Source organism: Aplysia californica, unplaced genomic scaffold (genome assembly GCF_000002075.1).
Source record: "Aplysia californica isolate F4 #8 unplaced genomic scaffold, AplCal3.0 scaffold00002, whole genome shotgun sequence".
Taxonomy (NCBI): domain Eukaryota; kingdom Metazoa; phylum Mollusca; class Gastropoda; order Aplysiida; family Aplysiidae; genus Aplysia; species Aplysia californica.
Window position 1 is genome coordinate 4,421,537 of NW_004797272.1, and position 25,411 is coordinate 4,446,947.

General features: G+C 38.8%; 1 protein-coding gene across 3 annotated transcripts in view; it reads right to left on the bottom strand.

Moving 5' to 3' along the window:
* The window catches only part of LOC106014199, a 100,180-nt gene that overhangs the window by 27,331 nt on the left and 47,438 nt on the right, over window positions 1-25,411 (bottom strand). The window contains exons 40-54 of one of the 3 annotated variants that reach the window (XM_035973992.1): window positions 24,760-24,852; window positions 24,211-24,372; window positions 23,176-23,421; window positions 20,744-20,820; window positions 19,957-20,230; window positions 19,042-19,250; window positions 17,795-17,949; window positions 17,159-17,274; window positions 15,205-15,553; window positions 13,540-13,727; window positions 12,709-12,930; window positions 11,958-12,066; window positions 10,910-11,157; window positions 8,986-9,850; window positions 8,593-8,883 (exon numbers count right to left, since the gene is read on the bottom strand). In XM_035973992.1, the coding sequence (XP_035829885.1) occupies window positions 8,593-8,883; window positions 8,986-9,850; window positions 10,910-11,157; window positions 11,958-12,066; window positions 12,709-12,930; window positions 13,540-13,727; window positions 15,205-15,553; window positions 17,159-17,274; window positions 17,795-17,949; window positions 19,042-19,250; window positions 19,957-20,230; window positions 20,744-20,820; window positions 23,176-23,421; window positions 24,211-24,372; window positions 24,760-24,852 (3,604 nt within the window). Of the gene's footprint in view, window positions 1-1,025; window positions 1,652-8,592; window positions 9,851-10,909; window positions 11,158-11,957; window positions 12,067-12,708; window positions 12,931-13,539; window positions 13,728-15,204; window positions 15,554-17,158; window positions 17,275-17,794; window positions 17,950-19,041; window positions 19,251-19,956; window positions 20,231-20,743; window positions 20,821-23,175; window positions 23,422-24,210; window positions 24,373-24,759; window positions 24,853-25,411 lie in introns of those variants that run through there. The other 2 variants (XM_035973993.1, XM_035973989.1) reach the window with 2 other exon arrangements.

Consider the following 25,411-nt stretch of genomic DNA (forward strand, 5'->3'; position numbering starts at 1 on the left):
AGAAATATATAATACAACAGAGAGAGAAAACAATGTCATGTTAGCAGGGTTCAGGGTTAGTAAAAGAAAGTTAGTCATGTTTCAAAACAGAACAACGTCAAAGGGAAAACCAGGGTTAAACTCATGCTGTAGGATGTCCTTGAACATTTAGCTCTCACTGTCTGGCAAAATTGAGGGCAAACTAGGTAAAGGTAGACCCAGAGCAACCTACTTTGGGAGTCTAAATACTAGTAGACGGGTGACAGGGAAAGATCACGATAGTGCAGTTAAAAAATTTTTTTTTTTAGAACATCCGAGCAAAGGAATGGATGGGGCACCACGACCGCCGATATCTGTCGCAGATATGACACTTGATGATGGTGATGATGATGATGATAGGATGTTGTACATCAAAATCAAAGATAAACTATTGCGGCATAAAAAACCAGAAACGGATGGTAGCGCCAAATGTGTAAGTTAAACTGTTGAGACATACAAAACCAGAATCTGATAGTAGCGCCAAATGCGTACATGTTTACAGACTGTAACATTATTTTAATGCATTGCCGCTGATTGAGGAGTAAGTCATGTAAACTGGGAGCGACTCCAGTCGAAACACAGTCTTTCTATTGAGAAATAAAGGTCCACACGTTTTTTCTACTATTTGTTTCTGCAGAAAGGGCGGAGGAGTCCATCCAAAATTGAGGTAAAAAAGATATAACTCGGAGCAGACGAGGGTGATAATTTGAGAACATGGGAGAAATGTGTGTTCTACAAAAACAACTAAAACCAGAAAAACAAAAACAAAAAGAAAAAACAACAGAATCCCCCCCCCCTCCCCCAGGCATTCTAAACTTTGAAAAAAAAAAAGGAAAAGAAAAGAAAAAAGCCATGGGAAAAAAGAACGCTTAATTGTTTTCTATAAACGGTGAGGATTTACGTCGTGGTTGAAACAAACAAAAAGTCAGTGCAAGAAGTAGGTACTTCCAGTTTTGGTCTTACCGGTTAGAGAGAGAGAGAAATAATCGTTAGACCCATAGTAGAAAAGGTGCCTTGTAAAGTCAGTGGTGACACTGCAGTACATGTACTGTTCTATAGAGTACACTACAGGTAGTTATACCTTCTCCGGTGGTAGATGCTGTTGTAACTTCTTCAGTGGTAGTTGGTGTTGTAATTTCTTCAGTGGTAGAAGTTGTTGTAATTTCTTCAGTGGTAGTTGCTGTTGTAATTTCTTCAGTGGTAGTTGGTGTTGTAATTTCTTCAGTGGTAGTTGGTGTTGTAACTGCTTCAGTGGTAGTTGGTGTTGTAACTGCTTCAGTGGTAGAAGTTGTTGTAATTTCTTCAGTGGTAGTTGCTGTTGTAATTTCTTCAGTGGTAGTTGCTGTTGTAATTTCTTCAGTGGTAGTTGCTGTTGTAATTTCTTCAGTGGTAGTTGGTTGATCAGTGGTAGATGTTGTAATTTCTTCAGTGGTAGTTGCTGTTGTAATTTCTTCAGTGGTAGTTGCTGTTGTAATTTCTTCAGTGGTAGTTGCTGTTATAATTTCTTCAGTGGTAGTTGCTGTTGTAATTTCTTCAGTGGTAGAAGTTGTTGTAATTTCTTCAGTGGTAGTTGTTTTATCAGTGGTAGATGTTATTTCTTCAGTGGTGGACGTAACATCTTCAGTTGTAGATGCTGTGGTTTGATCAATAGTAGACAATGTAACATTTTCAGTGGTGGAAGTTATAAAGTCTGGTGAGAAGAATCAAAGCATCCACAAAGAAGTTATAGGTCTCGCTTATATTTCATACCTTGGCCATAGTTTGAGACACTGACTATTTGACTCTGATTTGTATACTAATTTTTTTCAAAGGTAAATTTACGACATTAAAAACGTTTCAGCAATACGTTTAGTTTACACTGATTAATTGCGTCGTTATTCAAGAAATTTCTTGAAGTTTGGACAGGGAAGTTAAAATGCTACCTATTAAAACAGTGTATTATGAGATAATTAGGTTTCTTCCAAAAATTGTCAGCAAAAATATTCTTTAAAAATGAATTCGTTCTTGAAGAGAGGAAACAAAGACGTTCGATAAGTTTTAAGACCAGACACACTTCTCCGGTACGTGAAATGTGCACCAGTACCAGACAAACACAAATCACCAACCGACCAACCAACAAATACAATGTGTTGTCTGCAAAAAAAAAAAGAACATAAATTCAAAACATGGCATAGGCGACGCCAAGGGACGTTCGTGGAATGAAGTCAACAAGTGCAAAAAACAATATGCCACAATAAAAACACAAAAGCTCCACCCTAAATGGCTACAAGCCACAACCTGGAATATCGAATATCAACTCTTTGAAGATGCGTATTCTGCATTTGAATACGCGCTGTTTGTTGGGACTTTAATAAAAGAGAAGCATAACTTCGTTGTATTCATACAGATTTTTCTACTCCGTTTTCACATTTTCGTCATCTAAATAAAACTTAAGAAGGCAGGCAAAATATATTATAAGATGTGCAAATGCGAGTTTCTTATTTCTGTAATATGGTTTTAATGCCGTGCGACTTTGCCTTTGGCCTGCAACTGATCGGACATGATGATATCATGTGTCTGCCACTTAAAGAGTTAAATAATCAAACAAAAAATGTAATACATGTATAAACAGTAACATGCTGATTCAACAGGCATAGATAGAAGGTGCGTGGATGGGTACAGCAATACACACACACACACACACACACACACACACACACACACACACACACACACACACACACACACACACACACACACACAGTGTAGCTTTCTACATTGATGTAAAAAAATAATCGAGGAAGGTGGGAGTGATAATTTGACAGAAAATTTATACGCAGGGGAGAACTGGGTTTAAAACAAAACAAACCGAAACCAAAAGAAGAAAAAAAAAGAGACCTTCACTGGCCTTCTGTCGTAAAAAAAAAAAAAAGCAACGAAAGAAAGTGTGCTTCACTGTCTTTCTATGATTGAGAGTGAACTACGTTGCGAGTTGAAAACGAGCAAACCTGTGCAAGATTGTACTTCAGAAGTAGTCTAATTGGTGTGGTTGGAAATAGATAGTAATTCATTTTTAGACCTATAATTGCAATAGCAAGTGATTTGTTAAGTCATGTGGCTTCTCTGCATGTACGCATCTGCTGCACAATACAGGAAGTCATCTTTGAAAGATCGCTACCTCAGAATTACATGGTTTTTATCTGACATTTTTGGCGGGTGTGAGTAGCTTAGACCATGTGTTCAGAACCCTAATGTTCTAACATGCTCTACCAAAATCCAAAGATAATTTGGAGTCGTTATCAAGATATTCAAAGAATTGCATTCGGAAAAGTGTGGCACGTTGTGAAACTCAACATTTTCTACGTCAAATTTCTCGAAACTAGATAGGCCCTACTGAGCAGATAGAACGTTGTAATTCTGGGGAAGCGAGATATTGTAGCTTCTTTAGTTGTAGATGTGGTAAATGTAACATTTCAAGTGGCAGATGTTATTCGTCCAGTGGTGAATGTTGTAGCTTTTTCTGTTGTAGATGTGGTAAATGTAACATTTCAGTAGCAGATGTTGTTATTTGACCAATGGTAAATGCTGTAACTTTTTGTGTTGTAGATATATGTCGTAAATGTAACATTTTCAGTAACAGATCTGATGTTATTTGACCATTGGTGGATGTTGTAACTTTTCCAGTTGGAGACGTGGTAAATATAACATTTCAGTAGCAAATGTTTTTATTTGACCAGCGGCACATGTAACTTTTTTCAGTTGTAGGTGTCGTAAATGTATCATTTTCAGTAGCAGATGTTGTTATTTGACTAGTGGTGGATGCGGTAACTGTAACATTTACAATAGCAGATGTTGTCATTTGACAAGTAGTAGACGTGTATACTTCTTCAACGGTAGTTACTGTCGTTTGGTCAATGATATAATATGTGGATACGCTTCAGTGGAAGACATAGTCAAGTTGATTACTCAATGGTGGATGCTGAAACCCCCAGTTGTAGTTGGTGTTACGTGATCAAGTGTAGATGTCATCTATCTATCTATCTATCTATCTATCTATCTATCTATCTATCTATCTGTCTGTCTGTCTGTCTGTCTGTCTGTCTGTCTGTCTGTCTGTCTGTCTGTCTGTCTGTCTGTCTGTCTGTCTGTCTGTCTGTCTGTCTGTCTGTCTGTCTGTCTGTCTGTCTGACTGATGAAGTAAACAAACGGGACAGGAGGGGGTGAAAATTTGAGAGAATATACAGGATCAAAATGGGTGTTGCAAAAACAAACAAACCAATCAAGCCAAAAAAACCAAAACCAAAACCAAAACAAAAAACAAAACAAAAAACAACCCCCCCCCCCCCCCAAAAAAACCCCAAGGAGACTGCCTGGCATTCTAAGTAAAGAGGGACAGAAAAAATGTGCTTCACTAAAACTAAGAACGATTTTCAAACCTAGAGTAGCAAGGGTGGGTAAAAGTCTACTTGAGCGAAAAAGTGCTCAGGAAAGTTACTGGTGTCTCTGAAGTGCTCTTCTACTGCTGTTTGGAATACATTGCAGGAAGTAATACCTTCTCCGGTGGCAGATGTTGCTGTTGTATCGACGGCAGATGTTGTAACTTCTTCTGTTGTTGACGAGCTAAATGTAACCTTTTCAGTGGTAGACGTTGTTCGACCAACGGTAGATGCTGAAACTTCTTCGGTGGTAATCGATGTTGTCAGGTCATTGGTAGATGTCGCAATTTCGACAGTGGTAGTTGTTCTCGTTTCATCACTGGTAAATGTCTGATCAGTGATAGATGTTGTTACTTCTTCCGTAGAAGATGAAGGAATTGTAACTTTTTCAGTGACAGATGTTTGATCAACGGTGGATGTTGTGACTTTTTCAGTGGCAGTTGCTGTCGTTTGATCACTGGTAGATGTTGGCCCTCCTTCAGTGGGAGACTCAGTTGTCCGACTAACAGTAGACGTTGAAAATTTTTCAGATGTAGTTGCTGTTGTTTTACTAATGGTGGGTGTTGAAAGTCCTTCAGTGCTGGACTCATTTGTTTGACTAATGGTAGATGTTGAAACTCCATCAGTGCTAGACATGGTTGTTTGATCAATGGTAGATGTTGGAACTTCTTCGGTGGTATTTGTCTGATCAACAGTAGATGTTAGATCTTCTTCAGTGGTAATATCTGTTGTTTGATCAATGGTAGATGTTGAAAGTCCTTCAGTGGTAGACATGGTTGTTTTACTAATGGTAGATGTGGGATTTTCTTCAGTGGTAATATCTGTTGTTTGATCAACAGTTGATGTTGGACCTTCTTCAGTGGTAGACTCAATTGTTTGACTAATGGTAGATGTTGAAACTTCATCAGTGCTAGATATGGTTGTTTGATCAATGGTAGATGTCGGAGCTTCTTCAGAGGTAATATATGTTGTTTGACCAATGGTAGATGTTGGAAGTGCTTCAGTGCTAGATATAGTTGTTTGGTCAATGGTAGATGTTGGAACTTCTTCGGTGGTATTTGTCTGATCAACAGTAGATGTTGAAAGTCTTTCAGTGGTAGATATTATGGTTGTTTGATCAATGGTAGATGTTGGACCTCCTTCAGTGGCAGACATGGTTGTTTTACTAATGGCAGATGTGGGATTTTCTTCAGTGGTTATATCTGTTGTTTGATCAACAGTTGATGTTGGACCTTCTTCAGTGGTAGACTCAATTGTTTGATCAACGGTAGATGTTGAAAGTGCTTCAGTGGTAGACTCAATTGTTTGATCAACGGTAGATGTTGAAAGTGCTTCAGTGGTAGACTCAATTGTTTGATCAATGGTAGATGTTGAAAGTGCTTCAGTGCTAGATATAGTTGTTTGATCAATGGGAGAAGTTGGAGCTTCTTCAGTGGTAGACATGGTTGTTTTACTAAACGTAGATGTTGGACCTTCCTCAGTAGTAATATCTGTTGTTTGATGAACAGTAGATGTTAGAACAGTAGATGCTGGACCTTCTTCAGTTGTAATATCTGTTGTTTGATCAACGGTAGATGTTGGACCTTCTTCAGTGGTAGACTTAGTTGTTTGATCAACGGTGGATGTTGAAAGTCCCTCAGTGCTAGATATGGTTGTTTGATCAATGGTAGATGTTAGGCCTTCTTCAGTGGTGTATTTTGTTTGATCAATTGTAGATGTTGGAACTTCTTCAGTGGTAATATAAGTTGTTTGATCAATGGTAGATGTTGGACCTTCTTCAGTGGTATATATCTTTGTTTGATCAATTGTGGATCTAGATGTTGGAGCTTCTTCAGTGGTATATATCTTTGTTTGATCAATTGTAGATGTTGGAGCTTCTTCAGTGATAAGATCCGTTGTTTGATCAATGGTAGACGTTGGACCCTTTCCAGTGGTAGACTCCGTTGTTTGATCAACGATAGAAGTTGTAACCCCTTCAGTGCTAGATGTTGTAAGTTCTTCAGTGGTAGACATGACATCTTCAGTTATAGATGGAGTGGTTTGATCAATTGTGGACATTGTAACATTTTCAGTGGTGGAAGTTACAAAGTCTGGTGAGAAGAACGATGAAGTTATTGGTCATGTTTATTTATATCTCATACCTCGGCTTTATCAGTTTGAGATAAATTTTCTTTCAAAGGTTAGCTTACCCTGGTCAAGGGCACATATTAAAATGTAGCAGTGATAAAGTACAGTGTACATCGGATTAATTATTTTGCACATTCAAGGAATTTCTCCAGGTCAATATAAACGAATGGAGTTTAAACATTCAACCAAAATATATTTTTTAAAATGTTTCTGATGGAAGAAAGGTTTTTCGATAGGTTGAAGATTAGAAATACTTCTTCGGTAACTTGAAATGTGCACCAATAAAAGACAAACAAAAACTGATGATCGACCAAACAAACAACAAATTAATGCAATGTGTTGTCTGAAAAAAAGAGGGAAACTGAAAATATTCCACTTCTTCATGGCACAAGCAGGGGCACGTCTAAACGAGTGACTATGGAGACATAAAAGATCCAGTCCAATCAGCCTTAAGCCAACTAGAAAATGCCCATTAAGTAATTTAAAAAAGAACAATATGTAAAGCACCATGATGATTCAAAAGACATATAAAGAAGAAGGGTGGGGAGGGTTGAGCATAGTAGCACACACACATACACACACTCACACACGCGCGCGCACGCGCGCACACACACACACACACACACACACACACACACACAAGCACACACACACACACGTATATACACATACGATGTTTACAATTAATTACTATTAAAAAAGACAATCACAGAGACAACAATACACATCATAAATAATGTGTAACTTGTTTACAATATTGCAAATCACACCACTATTGTTTTTTTTGGTTTTAGTAGAGGTTTTACGGCGCTCGCAACTGCATAACGTCATATGAGTGCCAGAAGATTAGAGGTGTTACAAGAGAGTAACAAACATAAAAAGGAAGAAGGGGAGATAAGGGCGATAGATTTTTTATAGAAAAGAAGAAGCAAACCCCACCAGAGCACCCGCCAACCACCCACACACCACTATTGTAAAGCAGAGAGACTATTCAGCAAACTTGGATCTCAACCAGTGCAGGCTAGATACCCTAGACAGTATTGAACTCAACCATAACATACATAAAGAAAACACCTCACAAAGTTTTTATATTCATTAGCCAAGCAAGTGCAAAAATGTTACCAAGCAGCACCACACTGATATGAGGCAAAAACAGAGTATACATAATATATTGATATGGGCTCTCATTCTCTAATAACATGTCTCTTGCAAAGTTGTGCTGTCAGTCTGGTTATGAACTAAACATGATCTGTATGTGAAAGCACATCAAAGGCATCTCAAAGCCAGTTGTGTGAGCAAATAGATGTAAACTCCACGGCAAAGCAAATGAAATCTTAGGCTAAGCAGTGCCTGTTAATAGGCAAACAAGGAATATCAACACCACTTGTAAAAGGGATAGCATGCAAACAAACTGTTCTCGCATATAAGAATGAAATGACTAAGCCTCATGCGCAGTCCCTTTTGTTTTAGTAGAGGTTTTTCGGCGCTCGCAACTGCACAAGGTCATATGAGCGCCAGAAGATTAGAGGTGTTACAAGAGAGTAACGAACATAAAAAAGAAGAAGGGGAGACAAGGACGATAAATGTTTGATAGGAAAGAAGAAGCAAACCACACTAGAGCACCTGCCAACCACCCATGCGGAGTCTCTGAACTAAGTCTTAAGAAACAAATTGTTGTAAACAAAAAAACTTAAATGTTCCCTGTTCCTTAGGAGTTCACACAATAATATGTAGATGAGAATGCTGGAGATAGTGTAAACTGATATAATCACACAAGCATACAAACATAAGCATAGCATGTGATAATGTGTCTTTATTCTGTGTGTGTGTGTGTGTGTGTGTGTGTGTGTGTGTGTGTGTGTGTGTGTGTGTGTGTGTGTGTGTGTGTGTGTGCACGCGCACACTGTGTGGGCATGCATGCACGTGCACATGTGTGTATACTTCCTTGAGCATATCTGCATTACGCATGCACACAAGTGCATGATGAATATCCCAAATGAGACTTGAAGAAAAGAGTTATAAAAACACTAACCTGGGGTGGAGGGAAGTTCTGTTGTCACAGTGGAGTTGTCCGGCGTTTCCACTTCCGTTGTCGGGACATCAGTAGTTGACTCATCTGTTGTCGGAGAGGTGCTGTCAGTCGCTGGAGTACCGGTAACTTCTGCATCTGTTGTGGATTCATCTGTTGTTGATGTCGAAGCGTCAGTTGTAGATGTAGAACCATCTGCGGTCGTGTTCTGATCAGATGAGGTTGTGGGCTGGTCAGTTGTTGATGTCTGCATGTCAGTTGTGGATGTAGAATCATCAGTTGTGGATGTAGAACCATCTGCGGTCGTGTTCTGATCAGACGAGGTTGTGGGCTGGTCAGTTGTTGATGTCTGCATGTCAGTTGTGGATGTAGAATCATCAGTTGTGGATGTAGAACCATCTGCGGTCGTGTTCTGATCAGACGAGGTTGTGGGTTGGTCGGTTGTTGAGGTTGAGACATCAGTTGTGGATGTAGAATCATCTGCGGTCGTGTTCTGATCAGACGAGGTTGTGGGCTGGTCGGTTGTTGAGGTTTGTGTGAAAGCTGTGGACTCGTCAGTAGTTGAAGTTGGGCCATCGGAGGAGGATGTGGACACAGGAGTTGTGAAAGAAGTTGAACCATTAACTGTAGAAGCAGTCTCATTATCCGTGGACGCTGTAAAATCTGTAGAAGTTACGGTGGTGGACTCTTCAGTAGTAGATTCTGGTGAAGTCAAAATCGTGTCATTTGTGGTTGTGGAAGGTTCTTCTGTGGTTGTAGAAGGTTCTTCTGTGGTTGTAGAAGGTTCTTCTGTGGTTGTAGAAGGTTCTTCTGTTGTCGTAGTAGGCTCTTCTGTAGTTGTAGAAGGTTCGGTAGTTGTTGTGATCTCTTTCACTGCCTCATCGATTTCCTTACATGCAAAAACAACCTTCCAGCCCCCTATGATAATCTGAGAATAGACAATATCGATCTCCAACACACTGCGACCAAAGTAGAAGGTAGTGAGCTGCCTCACACTGACAGAGCGTTCAATGAAGCGTGTGCTTGTTGCCACCTTTTCCCCATCTAAATACAAGGAAAGGCCAAACTGTACACTCCATGAGTACTCAACCTTTACGGCTACTCCAACTTGAATCTTATCTGTGAAGACGGTCCACTCCTTCAGCTTGGTGCTGACTGTTAGATAGAAGCGGTTGTACTTGTAATACATAGCAACTCCATAGCTGTCCTTTTGGTCCCCACCATTGGTGAAGATGTACATGTTGTCTTTTACAGTCACAACCTGGAGGGAGAAAAGAACATCATGTTGACATCAGTCAATCATGGATGATATTTTTCAAATCTTAAATCTGATCCAGGAAGAGCCTGTCTACCTTAAGCGGAAGGACAATAGTACTGTGACAAACAGTGTAGGCATTGAAGAAATTCAGCAGGTGTGTCAATGCAGAGGGTAAAAGAAAAACTGAACTCCTAAAATTTGAGACCAAAATCAAAGTATATATTACTGACAGCATGACATAGGCAACTGCCATGATTTCATGTGTGTTCAGGAACCTTAAATCTTCAAACACGCTTTGAATGCTGCACCACTGATGTTAGGTTGTTAACAGTCTTTACAGATTCCTTCTTAAAATGATGTCATTCTTAGCAAAGAAAACACAGTTGAGCACAGATAACTCAAACTTATCAGGGATTGACAAATGTGTTTGATACATCCATAATTCTGGTTAACCGATACAGAAAAAGTTTTGAGAGATATCAGTTGGAGAATGGCGAATTGTATGAGCTGTCCGTGATTTTGAGTTTTTCATGTTTGTGTTACCTGTGCCTGTCTATACGTTTAAAAGTAAGTTGTGTCCCTGACTCATTATTCCCCACTTTCAATTCCAACACTGCATCTCAGGCATAGTAGGGTTTGAGTTTTTCTTGTATCCAAAAGGAAAGAATCCAATGCTGGATCACTATTTAGAGGAACACTTAGTTGGTGCATTCAATAAAACAAAGCAAATATTATGCTGGAGGTGGGATTTCATGAGGCCAATATCATATTTTTTCTCTCTACTGAAAAATCTAACTTTTTGGGGGGCTAGGACATTCTAGCAACTTGCCAACGATATGGCACCAACAAATAGCATGAAGAGCATCAAAGCTTCTTTTTGCAAACTCACTCTATTTTGTGCTTTTACCACCGGGGTACTAAGCTTTCAGCATGCTCTCATAAAGGACTGAGTAGACACTGTATCAAACAGTCTTGTCAGATTCTTCATGTCATATTTAAAAGAATCAAGAAAATAACGAAAATATTGCTCTTTTATCCTCACATTCCCATGCCATTACTAACCTTGAGACTAAAAGAAACAGTCAATCCAAATTTGCAGTCATCTGGAGTCCAGAGGCAGTTGTCAGTAGGCAAGTTTGACATGTCCACAAACTGACTGTTTCCATCAAGTTCCATAGCATTGTTTCCAGGGGAAAGTTCAATGAGGCTAGGAGACCCGACAACAGTCAGGTTCAAATATGGAGTAAGCACGACACCCAGGTCTATGTTAATGTCTATGAACGTAAGTTCAATGGTGATGATTTCAACACCTGCAGAAAGATTTCGTAAACAAGGAACATTTCAGAAAATGGAGATGATGCACACGTCTCAAAAAGTATCAACATTTTATAAAATCATTTTGATTTTTCTGAAAGAAATTTCTAGACTAATATAAGCAACAATGCATTTTGTATCGAAAGGGCATTAATCTTTATTTTCATATTACGAGAACAAAACATTGTGTGAAAAGAAAAAAAATCATTAGACAAAGAGATAAACCTTGGAGTATGCAAGAAACAGGAAAGTATGTTGATTAAAAATATCCTTCTTTGTCAATACTAATGGAAATCAATCCCATTCAAAAGATAATACTAAAATTCATTGATGCAGTGCCCATCCACGTGTGGTTCTGGATGTTTTAAAATGTTCACAACCGAAATAAACCCCCCCCCTGAAAAAATGTGTTGTACTTTATACATGTACTAAAATACAACCCTCTGTCTCTCTCTTTCAAGACTTTATACTTAATGAGAAAAAAACAGGTCTCCGAAATGCCCATCCCTGTTAAGTAGACAATACTCATTAGAAGTAAATTTCTTACAATCTTTATTACCACTCTTCAATATATAAATGGATAACTTTCCACAGAAAGACTGAAATACTGCTGAAAAATGACAACTTGGTCAAAAAGATATAAAACAATGCATAACAAATTCAGTGAATCTTGCACCAAATGACATATGATTCAATAAAACCTTGGACTTAATTAAAGAAAGGAAAAATAATTCTGTGCTGTGAAAGAATTGATCAACAACATCAACAAAAACAAATGAACCCTACGGGAACTTACGTGTTATGATGGTCCAGTCCTTACTGTTTGCCACACAGGTCTCTTCAGGGTTGTTAACATTAACAAATCCTGGGCCGTAGCATGAGTCGTCTATGAGGCAAATATCGCTCTGAAAATATATTGAGAAGCATGAGATTTCTAATAACTTAGTACGATAGGAACCATCACAACAATACACTTTCAGATGAAAACTGGTACTGTAGTTGCAATCATGAGCACAAACTCCTGTCTTAAAACAAGGTTGAAAATCTACAAACTGCAAGCCTGGCAAGAAAAATGAGGGTGCCTTCTATCTATGATATTGATACTAAAATAAAAAAAGGAATTAACCAAAATTATAAACAAGGTAAATATTACCCACCCCATCCCCTGAAACATTTAACGCTTTGAACCCAGGACTCCTGAGCCTTAAATGGGCTATACCCTGGGCTCCGGAGTAATTTCATTGATTGTAAAGGTATACTTTTATAAAGCTCATTTTGGTTTTGATCTTATCTATTTATCTAATTTTTGTTTGTTTTGGTCATACTATCCCTATGCTGGTGTATACTGATGCTGCTGTTGCTTATTCGAGTTCTATTTCTGTATACAGGTCATATCAAGGTTGTGTGTCATACCGATAATTCGGTACCCCAACGTATTTGCCACGTTGCGTTCATACCAATATTTTGGTACAGCAGATTCAAGGGGTTAAAGAAAATATGCTAGAAAATAAGTCAATGGCTAGTCATGTGAGAAATGTCACACTTACCTTGAGAGTGCAGCCTTGTTTTCCACATTCGAAACAGATGGAATCATAAGCGACAAATATAACTGACTGACTGACTGTTACATTGCTCTTGACGTTGCTCACTACAACATTGTAGATATCAGGGGATGGAATAGAGCAAATGACTTGCTGAGAGCTGATGAGAGTAGCTTGCACTTCAATCATAGAGCTACCAGCTTTCACTTCAAAAGTTCCATTTGTCATCTGAAAGAATAGGCAATGGTCAGGATGGGTTACCCAACAGCACACACGCATTCACATTTTAATCAAACATGTGACATAAACAGGATATAAATCTAGGGAAAAAATATGTACTGCAACCTTTGGATCTTGTAACAGTAAAGTTTGACTCAGTTTAGTAAACAGTGAAAAAGAAATTAAACTGAATGTTTCATGATAAATTGTAAACATTTAACTAACTTTTACTATAGCCCCATCGACAATTCAGATCATTTAGTGTAAACATTTTACAACCAAATTAAATCATTTTGGAAATAGGCTGCTTCATTTCTACCTATTTGGGGGGGGGGGGGGGAGAGGTGAACCTGGGCTGAGAGGGATACAGCATCCCAGCAGAAAGACATACTTTTCCACTGGAAACAACATTACTTGCAGAAAAATAAGAATTTGGACAATGCCCTGAAAATGATGTCTGAATTGTACTGAGCTCCCCCCACCCCGCACCCCCACTTCGCCCCCCTCATCCCCTCAAGTCCTGTCCTGTCTCACCCCTCCAAAAAAATTGATTAAAAAAAAATAAATATATATATATAGAGCTATATTACGATAACAAATCGTTTTGGTAGAACTTACCTCCATCTTTTGTACATAACAAACCAGGTTTGTCGAAGGCACAAACCCTGTCCCTGTGACAGTGACAGTGAGGCAGTTGGAGAGCCGAGTGTCACAGATACCGTCGGGAGGATCAAACACCACCGGAGGTATATCCACGCTAACAGAACAGTCCTCATCCAAGTATCCATCGTAGCATTCACAGCCATCTGTTAGATAAGATAAGGATAAGATAAACGTTTATTGTCCAGATGCTGGCAGATTGGTTTGGTGCTTCACCTCAAACACACATGCATGTACACACACACACATACATTCACACACACACACATGCATATGCACCCATGCAGCACACCCATGTATATACACTTTCACACATCCTCTCTTTCACACACATCTGTACACATTACATACCAGTACATAATAATATGCTTGCCCTCACAAACTCACCCATTGAACTTGTAACTTTTGCCAATCCTGATGTCAGGAACCCCCCTCCCCCCCAAAAAGCATTTACGATTTTTACTTGCATCCTTAAAGGCTTTTCATGCGTCCTGTAACTTAACAACATAATTATGATGTATAGAAGGCCGGTGCAAGCCGTCCGATCTGGGGTGGCTAGAGTTTTGCTACTCAAACGAATTCGGTTGATTAGCCTGATGCTACTGGCCCGTGGGGATTTCTGCGACCTCGGGCGGCTAGCATTTTTTGCCCACCCGAAGCCGGTCACTTAGATCTAGTACTAGGTAGTGTAAACACGGCCTCGCGGCCTTCCGAGAGACATGAAGCTATAGAGAGCACAAAGCACACCTCTGTGATTGGCCCAAATATAGATGACATATTTCCACCATCTATTTTTCTGTCTTCAGAGGAATTCACGCCCGCAACATTTTTGCCATCAGAGGAACTTTTGCTAATTTTTCTTGCCATGCAACTTCTGGCAACTTTTGCCATTTTCAGATGCAACTTTCTCCTGGGTTTCCCTCGCGAGTTGACTAGATCTATCACCCTTTATTATTATTAATCGGAATGCCAGTGACAAAGTTAATACAAATAGAAATGCAGCGTTGTCATGTTATCAAAGATTCTCAATACCAAGATATTTCAATTGCCCTATCTCGCATCCGAGCGACACTTGGATGCAACCTTGTCTTAGAGCATGACGGCCCATGATATGAGTGTAAGCAAACGTTCCAACGCTGAGTTGAAAGCGAACAATTTTGTCTGCAGACAGAGAGAGAAAGAGAGAGAGAGAGGGGAGGGGGAGAAAGAAAGAGAGAGAGAAAGAAAGAGAGAGAGAGAGAGAAAGAAAGAGAGAGAGAGAGAGAGAGAGAGAGAGAGAAAGAGAGAGAGAGAGAGAGAGAGAGAGAGAGAGAGAGAGAGAGAGAGAGAGAAACTCCCACGGGCCAGAACACAGAACATGCACAGAAATGCTCTCAGGCCAGAAGCGTCAGGCTTATCGACTGAATTCGTTCGGGTAACAAAACGCTAGCCACCTCAGATCGGGCGGCTAGCCACTCCGTATATAGAAAGCTTGGGCTTGACATTAGTGATATGCAGCGTAACTAATTGAAAATGCCATATATCTACTGTGAATGTTCACAAAGTTTCCTGGCTTATAGGGCCTCTGTATGAAGAGATCCTTGTAACACAAATCTATGGCAGACATTTAAGTGGCTCACATACCTTCAGTGCAGACTCCTTTCCCGCTGCAGTTCCTTGGGCAAATCAACACATCCAGCAGGTCTTGGGGAGGGCTCAGAATGTCGGTGCCATTGACGGTCACCGTTTCCCAGAGCTCCACATTAATCTCAATGACAGTTTCACACCTGTGAATTACTGTCGTCACTGCAGACTGGGCCCAGTTTCTGTCGTTTGACCACTGCAGGTCAAGAACACAGGTGTCGATGGTGGTGGCAATCTCATCATTCACAATGCTGCTGCATGTATCAAATGAGGAACTCGTTTCTATGGCATCCCGGCACACCGCTATGGCTTCAGTCTCTGTAATTCCAGCTTCAGGCCACGAAGGGGGCTGAAAAACCACACAAAAAGAAGATAACACTAAAACCATACTGAACTTTTCATATAGTCAAACCTAGTCCAACCAGTCCAAGATAATCCTCAGCAAAAAGGACCACTTCTCCCTTCATCCCTCATATTTTTTCTGTGTACAGTGTGTCCACTTAATAAACCGAACATGGTTAGTCCAAAAACAGCAGTAAACTGAAAAAAAAAAAATTCATTTTTTCCCCCCCTTCTATGTGCGCAACCTCTCTAAACCAAGAACACAGCTAACTCAAAGAAAATCCAGTGGTCCTGCAGATTTCGGTTTAAGCGGACTCCTCTGTATTATTATGATGACACTGTCCATGAGGACCGCCTGTCTAAGATTACCCCTTTTACTTTTCTCCTCAACAGTGGGAGGTAAACTTGGATCAGTACGACTGAATAATTTCTTTCTTTCTTTTTTTTTTCCCCCAAAAGACCTAATTTTACACCAGTCTAGAGTGAAGAGTCATTCATTATAAATACCTTAACTTCATCTATCTTAACACAAAGTATTAAGTCTTTCTGCGTCTTTCACTATAAATACTCTCACTTTAATCATCTATCATAACACAAAGTATTAAGTCTTTCTGGGTCTTTCACTATAAATACTCTGACTTTAATCATCTATCTTAACACAAAGTGTTATTTAACAGCTGGGGTTGGACACTATGATTTTTCAAATAAAACACACAAACAGGGCAGTGTTAACTATGTTGACTTTACAAAGACAACAAAGGCATGACACCCAAGTCCAATGTATGGAGAACTTGGGAAACTTGAAGTAAACAAAACATTCTTAAGTTCTTAAAACTAACAAAAGACTTGCAACTTTTTGGGGGAGGGGGAGTGTCTTAGAAGGAGGGTTGGGGAGTAGATGATATTAACTTCTAAGAAATGACAATCATTCGTCACATTCATGCATAAGACCAGAGGTCATCAACCTGTGTCCCCCCGCTGCCATGTCACCATCCAGAAAGAAAAACTTGGAAGATTAAAATCATTGTATCATTTAATGTAACTGAACTCTAAAGTGTACATTTAACAAGCTTTTCTTGTTGAATTCATAACTTTGAGTTGATGCATTTTAAAAGTGTATTCGGTGTATTGTATTGAACAAGATACTTTGTACTTATGTGGCTGTATTCTCTGTTTAAAAAAAGTTGGTGATAGGTGCATTAGACAATAAACAGCATAAAGCTAACTCCAAGTGCTAAGCAGGAAGCAAATCCAAAGTTAGGAATATTTAGAGAGGGATCAAGGTAGATAAGATCAGGTGTCCATTACCATTATCAGAAACAGCCTTTTTCATACAAACACAAAGATGAAACTTTACAGAAAACTAGAAAGTTCCTTGAACTTTGTAAAAAATAATTAACAACAAAAATGTTAGTCAAACAGAGCTCAACATATAACGAGACTTCACAAAATATAGCACATTCCCAGGAACTCTTGATTGCAAAGACAGGTAACTGAGCAAGGAACAATTGTGATTCAACACATGTAAAAGTATCTATAATTTTTCCTTATTTTAAATTCTTAAAATAAAGTTGACAAAACTTAATCATGGTGAAAAGGAAAAGACTTGAACCTCTGGTTTGTAACTGATTTCGAACTCAAACTCAATCAAGATCTGTGATGTCAAACACTTCTGCGGAGGATTCTGGGTTGCTTTATTTCCAATCAAAGTTTGAGTAATATCCTGTCCTGAAAGTGCAGAGGAGAAAAAAAAAACATTAGACAAAAATTATTATGTAAAGTTCATGGCTAATGCAATTTCACACATTCAACTAAAGCTAAGAAAAGAGCAGATTTTAAATGTTAAACTAAGGGATTAACAAGCTTTAAGATGATGCCAGTTACTCTATACATAATATGTCCAAAAATGACAAGCACCTGATTCCACCATGCCGTGACACATATTAATTATGTATATCACATTTTTATGCTAAATATTTGCACCCTTTCTGATAAAAAATAACCCCTTCATGCACAAGGATAAATCTACACAAAATACACTCATATTTTTTGTTTATACCAAAAATGAGAGCTGCTAGCGATGCAAATTTTGTTTGAGACAATGTATAATTAGCTAAGGCAAACTGGCAACACACACACACACACACATATATATATATATATATATATATATATACAGTTGAAGCCTATCCTCTCGAGTCAGAGACTAATTCACTGCAGCCTTCCTAGGGGATAATTCATAGATCACCTTTGCCCACAGACGTGCACGCGAAGTCTGTTTCAAGTACAGAGCATGTTTGTAACTCAGCATGGCAGTCGCAGTAAGCAGTAGCACTCGAAGTGACAGCAGTCACGGTTGTTGAACACACTCCAGTGTATATTGAATTCTCAGTTTTCTCAACTCTGAAAACGAAATGAAAAAAAAATAGAAAGTAATTTGCAAAAATCCAATCAATAAATTTGCTGAAGATGCAGTCAACAGTTATGATCAAATGTGTGGATGGATCTTATGTTTCTCATCACCAGCTCACCCTTTCTTTCATCATGGCAAACTTTTTCCTTCCCTATTCGAATCGTTTATTTTTCCAGGGGAAAAAAGCAAAAGAAAACAATTATAGTCTAAGGCTATAATTACGGAAAAGTATCATTTTATTAACTAATTCTTAAGAGACTTCTCAAGAGTCTTCCATCCCAGTAAAACCTCAAAGAATTGTGGAGAAGGATAGAGAAAGATAGGAAATAAATTGGGAAATTACAAAAATAGCAGGCATCAAATACTATCTGACAATCCATGCCATGGAACAACAAAGAAGAAAGGAGAAGAGGCTGACAAAAGAGCTCCTGGAAACATGAGTGTTTTCAACAATAAAAAACAAAAATGGAGGAATATGAGCAACAAAAACTGAACCCCTCTCCACCCCTATAATCAAATTAAACTCTATTTAATCAAAGTAAAGTTGTTCCTGTATCCGATCCAGACATTGAGGATTGCCTTGTTAGTGAGACAACTTCCTGGGCCTATTGTGGTAGAGAGGCCAGTTCCTTTCCACTCTGCCTTTACTTCCCCAACTTGAAGTCAGGTACCCATTACGGCTGAATGGACAGGAGGTGGTGAACAAAATCAGTGTCTGAACCGAGGCTCGAACCCAGACTTTCTGCTTCGGAGACGAGCGCACTAACCACTCCGCCACGGCGCCCTCCCTAATCAAATTTAATTCAAGATAATAGAATTTAACTCTAGTTACTCAAGTTGAGTTCTATACAATTGAGTCAACTCTAGGAAATCACACTCCAGGAAATCTTATTCAAACTCTTGGTAATCATGTTCAAGTCCAAAGACAGTTCCAGCTGTATAGAAGCAAAAAAGTTCAGACTGACTGAGAAAAACCCCCCAACAACAACAAATATCCACACAAACACATTGTACACTAAAGTAGGGTTTGTAAGAAAACTGCTTGGCAGTAGGCTAATAAAAAGAGTTCAAACTGTGATAACCTCCAGATCTCTGAGACGGCATCATCATCTCCATTCACGCCAGTGGGAAGCTGCATGTCGTTGCTGGCTTTCCCGTCAAAATTTCCACACAATCCCTCCGTGGTGCCTCGGTCCAGCACTGAAGGGCGAACGTAAACGTTCAGGTACTTTCCACCCAGTTTGCCTTGAGCCTCTTTCACTGTTACGTATGCTCCACTTGTCAGAACAATCTGGTCACATAATAACAATGAGTCTTTACAAGTGTTTTACCTACACAATTGAGTTCAACATTGGCTTTCTCTAATAGTTCAAAGCATATTCCAAAGAAAATGTGGTTAAAATCTGGGGCACATTTATTTGAAAAAAAAGGCATACAGTGGAGTCAGCTTGAACTAAAAACTGTGGGACTGCTGGATTTTTTAAAGGGTTAAGTCAGGTTTTCAGTTTAGAAAGGTTGCTCAAATAGAAGAAAAATGTGAGATTTAATTTTCTTTTGGCTTACCGCTGTTTTCGGGTAAACTGCGTTTGGTTTAAGTGGATTCCACAATATTAAAGTTGAAAATCAGTAAAAATTCGGTGCAAAGAAACCTGAGGTAAAAATATACATAGTGGGCAAATTATCATTTTTCAAAATAAGTCCACTAAAAAAACATCAATTTTCAAGTTGGCCTAACTCAAGTCTTCTAGGTGGAAAAATGCCAGAGAAGTAATTTCAAGCTAAACCAGGTCATCCTCAAAACTGACCCTTGTCAACTAGAATCTGACACATATTAGACAGTTAAGTTTTTAAAACATGGTGCAATAACAACAGTACATCAGTTCTAACTGAGATTAAGTACTAAAAAAGGGCCCCTGCATTGTGGGTTTACCCCCACCCCCCCCCTCGGAGATAAAGAGTTAAGTCTGAACAAGTTCTTCATAGTTGTGAGCACTTACTTTGTATTCATTCTTTGTCCTAAGGACATGAACCCCACGTGTTAGTTCTCCATTGAGGAACATTTGAACAGTCATCGGATAGAACTTGGTTGCTTCTCCGCGACCAGCCCCACATTTGTTCACCACAATGACATCGTCGTGGACTCTCACTGCAACAGCACACACACAGGATGCATAATCCAAGGCATCTGTGCACCTCCTCAGGAACGTCCGTACTTCACTGTCAGAACTCTTGTACAAGACGAACTCACCTTCCAGGTAGTTGTTGTATCGCCTAAAGGGTTAAACAAACAAACATATTGTAATATGCTGAGTTTTCTGCTTAGCTTATTTTTGTGTGCTCTGAAAAGGTCTTTGCCGGCACTAAAAGATAATAAAACATCATAAAAGAGTGGAAAAAACTACAAGGTTATGAGAGCACACTGTGTAGAATAAAAACATTTTGGCACTCAAACTTTAATAAAAAGAAAAGCAGACATACCGTAATTCATTCTCTTGGAAACAATCTGAATTCATCATAACCAAACAAAAAAAATAAAAATCTCTGGTCAGTAAGCTTTAAAAGTGTGGCTGAAAATGGTATTAGGTCTGATTAGCAGATAGAGGACATTACACTCTGGTGGGAAAAGCAGAAATGAATACCTCAGTGGCACTGTTGGCAAAAGTGAAACAGTACATGCACATTAGGCCTAGTTAAATTTTCTCTCCAAAAAAATAACTATACAATTATTTTATCTGGGGATTAACATAAATTAAATGAGACAACAATCCAAAAAATGCAACTTACTTTCCATCAAAAGTTACAATGTGAGGATCTCCCCACGCTGTACATTCACTAGTCACATCCGCGTCTTTCACATCAACCTGGAGAGGTGGATTTAAGAAAAAAGCAACAGCTGTGAAATTTTACACATATTTTTGTTCCTTTGGAAGCTTATGTTCTATCTGACAGGGAACAGATCATTAAAACTTAAGAGAATCTGGTTCCCCGAACTGATGACAGAAAATGAAAAATACTATTAAAAATAGGCAATAAGAAAAAGTCCTACTCCACCCTGATCCGAATCTGTCACGGTATAAATCTTCATACGATTTCCTGCCTCTTAGTCAGAGTGAATGATCACCCAAAAGTAACTCCTTGTAGCAAGTTCATCCGGGGTAACAAATGTGAAGATGAGTTGACCTGTGAGAGTGGGAGTCAACAAGCTCGAATTCCTAATAATAATAATAATAATAATAATAATAAATAGCATTTGTATAGCGCATATCCCCGCTCAACAGCAGGCTCTATGCGCTTTACACTATATTATTACCCCAGCAGACCATAGAACACTCCGAAACATTCTCAGCTTCCCGGGAAGCATACAGTGCAAGCAGCTGATTAAGCGCTCAAACACTAACAAACTGACAAGATCTTTCGCTGTCTATAGCCGGGTACCCATTCCCACCTGGGTGAAGTGAGGAAAATTCGTGTAAAGTGCCTTTCCCAAGGACACAACGTCGAGCCCCTGATGGGATTTGAACCCACGACCTTACGGTTGCGAGTCCGAGAGTCCTACCAACATTTACTTCCCCCTCCGAAGTGGAAAACCGTTGAATTCAAGAACAATTCCACTCACACAAGACAAAAGCATCGCTTGTTCTTTCAGTAAGGGTTTTACTGCACTTGCAATGCAATTAGGTGATATATATTATTGAAGAATAGAGGCATTACAAGAGAGTATCAAATACAAAAAGAAGGAGGAGAGAAAGGGACGGTAGATTTTTGATAGGAAAAAAGAAGCAGACTGCACCAGAACATTCACCAACTACCCACTAACTTATCTCTGAAAAACAGATGGTAGACCCAACAACAATGAGATATGCTTTCGGATGACTGGAAAAAAGTTTTGTCAATCCTGATGCATCATCAAAATCAAAAGAATATGTGAGGCATTGTGGTGAAATCAGGCACTCTTTAAAATAATGAAATTGAAGAAACTGGCATTTTTCTGGCTGTTATGGCAATTTTTATCTAATTTTTGTTTGTTTGACTCAACATCTTTAAGGTACATAAACAAAAACCATTTCTGTGTGGATTTGACTGTAAAATGTTGATTTAAGGCACAAAAATGTAATTTTTCAATTTCTAAGGATTCTTAAGCTATGGAAGTCACCAAACTTTGGTGACCATTTTCTCACTAATTTCACCTCTGAAACCAGGTGACCTCCACCTCCTTCAATCACAAATATCTCGATTTCTATTCAGGATATATCAGTATCTTTTTCACCAAAAGAAGAAAGACAAATGAACAAAATGATGCCAATAACTCCACACGTCCAAAAACTGACGAGCGCCTGATTCCACTGCGACGTTACACAAACATTATACGTCAAACAACTGCTAGAGGAACAAGCTACCAAAGGGCCAGCACATTATATTCAACAGGGCACACTATATCAAAAGATTTCTGCTTTTCTTCTTCAAATTTGACCTGCAAATTTACGAGGGCCAATCACAGTCTGAGCACAAACAAAACATCAGACCCTGTGATGTCATGTGACATGCTAGTTGTATTCTAATCAGCTTAGTTTGGTTTCCGTAAGAGTTTTACTGCACTTGCAACACAATTAGGTCATATACATGCCTAAGATCAGAGGTGTTACAAGAGAGTAACAAGCACAAAAAAGAAGGAGGAGAGATAAGGACCTCCATGATCTGCTGTCCCCATCATTTTATGCAAGAAAAATTCTGAAATTATGCAAACTGAGCCCAAAAATTTGAAATTATCTGTTAATTTTAAACAAAGAATGATAAAGGAAAATAATAAGAAATTAAGCAAAAAAATGACTAAATTTTGCTAAATTATGCGGGCCGCATAAAACCACGGGGACAAGATCTGGTTACCCCCAACTCTATCTGTTTCAAACTGTATCAAATAGGGATTCGCTGAAACTTTCTGCAGTATGCACAGGGCATAACACCTTTTCTGTATAGTTTTCTCAACTACCCACGGTATCTTTAAACTACGTTGTCATCAAATATTAAAAAAAAAAAACATGAAAAGAACATTTGCTATTTTAGACCGTTCAAATGTTCAAAAGAGAGTGAACTTCCAATTTCTTTTCCTGGATGAACAAAACTGTCTTCTGCATGGGTTTCACATATTATAACCTTTTTACATAGGTGTCGCACAGATATAGATTTGACAACATAACATGTGAATTACAAATACTTACATTCACACTTCCAACTGAGACAAGTGAGGTCAGTTGCATTTCTGTCTTCAATTGAGCGGAGACTTGGATGACCACCTTTTGAGTTTTGTCTTGAAGTCCATCCACAAAAGCTTTCACTTTGATTCTCACACCAGACATCCAGTTGAGGTGAGTCAAGCTTGATCCACAAAGAGGGGTTTCATTTCCTCCGTTTGCATCCGTGTCTCGTACGATGAGCAGTTGTGGGAATCGTTCCTTGCTCACACACTAAATGAAAAGAGAACAATTTGATTATCGTTCAAAATATTCAGCGCCACAATCAAACATTGATTCTCTATATTAAGTCTCTCAAAATAAGATATGACCAGTGATATGTTCCTAAGAAATACAAAAGTACTTTATCATCTCCATCCAACTGTGGTCACTTAATATATAATTTTCTTCTTAGTCTTCGGTTACGACTTTTTCCAAGATAAACAATCAGATCATCTGCTCCAGTCTTTTATTAATCAAACAAATAGGCCACATACAAGCTCCTTCCATTTATCTCTGTCCTGAGCCATCCTTCCAAGCTCGTTCCAAGTGAGCTTCATTTCTCTCATGTCCCTTTCCACGCATCCCCTCCATGTTTCCCATGGCCTACCCCTGCCTCGTGCTCCTAGTGGGTTCCACTGCAGTGACTGTCTTGTGATGTTTCCGCTGGGCTTTCTTAAGGTGTGTCCCATCCATCGCCACTTTCTTAGTCCTATTTCTACTTCTATATCCTTTTGTCCTGTCCTTTCCCACAGTTCTTCATTTCTTATTCCATCCTGCCACTTAATTCTTAGAATACCCACAACTTTATAGCTCCTCATTATTATGAGAGTATTTAAAGTGAAAGGTTTGTTGCATTTATGGTTATTCAGAGCATAACAAAACTTCATCATGGACAAAACAAAGGCAAAACTAGACACACAGAAAATTTTACGAAAACAAGTGAGCGACATCAAAACGGCAAACAAAACAGACAAAACAGACAAAACTAAAAAAAACTAAAATACAGGTATGATTACATACCCTCACAGCTGAATCCTCATCGGTTATCAGTGTACTTATTGTCCAGGTACAGTTTGACGCTTCAATGTCCCTGGCACAAAACAGACGCGGAGGAAGGGTTGCTGTCACAGTGAGGAATGATGCACCTTGGCCTTCAGTCACCACAAGTTCTGTCTCTTTTATCTAAACGAACAGGAGCAAAAGAATATTATCAACAATTATCCTAATTATACTACTGTAAGCCTCTATTGTAAAGACATATCTTGTTTATTTGTTGGTTTTTTCCCCACTCATTCTAAAAAATGATTGGTCTACAATGCATAAAAATAGTGACTAAATGTGTGTATAAATATCTGTATATAATTAAAATAAGGAGTAGAGGGTAAAATGTTTAAACATCAGACAAATGCAACTTTATTCTCTAAACAAGGACCTCTCAGAAGAGATTAAAACTCAAACAGTATCAGCAAATATAACACATGTTTGTCTCTGCAAAGACGTTTTTAAATAAAGAGCTTAAAAATAGCAATCTTTAAATAAGCATTCTGTCACCACAAAATGCTATTATACCTTCAGTTCAGCTTTTAGTGAATCACTCTTTCTTTCAGGGCCTCTCGAGCCATCGCAGTCTGTGACAAGACAGGCTTGAACACCGCATCGTATCTGATAGGATTTGACAGAAAATATGTGTAAATGATAGAAAGAGTGAAAAAGTAATTAAATGAAACATGGAAGGAGTGAATGCACACCTAAACGAGTGTATCAACGAGTTGTTAAAAAGTTTCCATGCTGCCCCTCTCCTGTTAGAAGAAGACCAACATGCAGCTGACTATGTCAAACATGAAAAATTATTTGAAGCTCAGCAGAATTTCAACTAAATTAAGTAATGCAAGTTTATGAGAATGATCTGAACAACTGAGAAGCCAACACATCTTCTGCAAAATTCAAAACCTGCTCTAGTTTTTAAAAAGTTTTATTAAGAGTTTTACTGTACTTGCAATACAATAAGGTTGCATAAGCGCAAGAGAGCCCTCCTTTCCCAACCAAATATCAAACTTACTGAGTGACTATAGTGGCAACAGTGCAGAAAATATCTTGTTACCTAGAAAGAAAAACTGCACAGAGGATCACAATTTTGAACAAAATTCACTGTTTTGATGCAACAGCCGCTGAATCAGGACGCCCTTCTATGAAACCGTTTTACCAGAATTCAATATTTTCG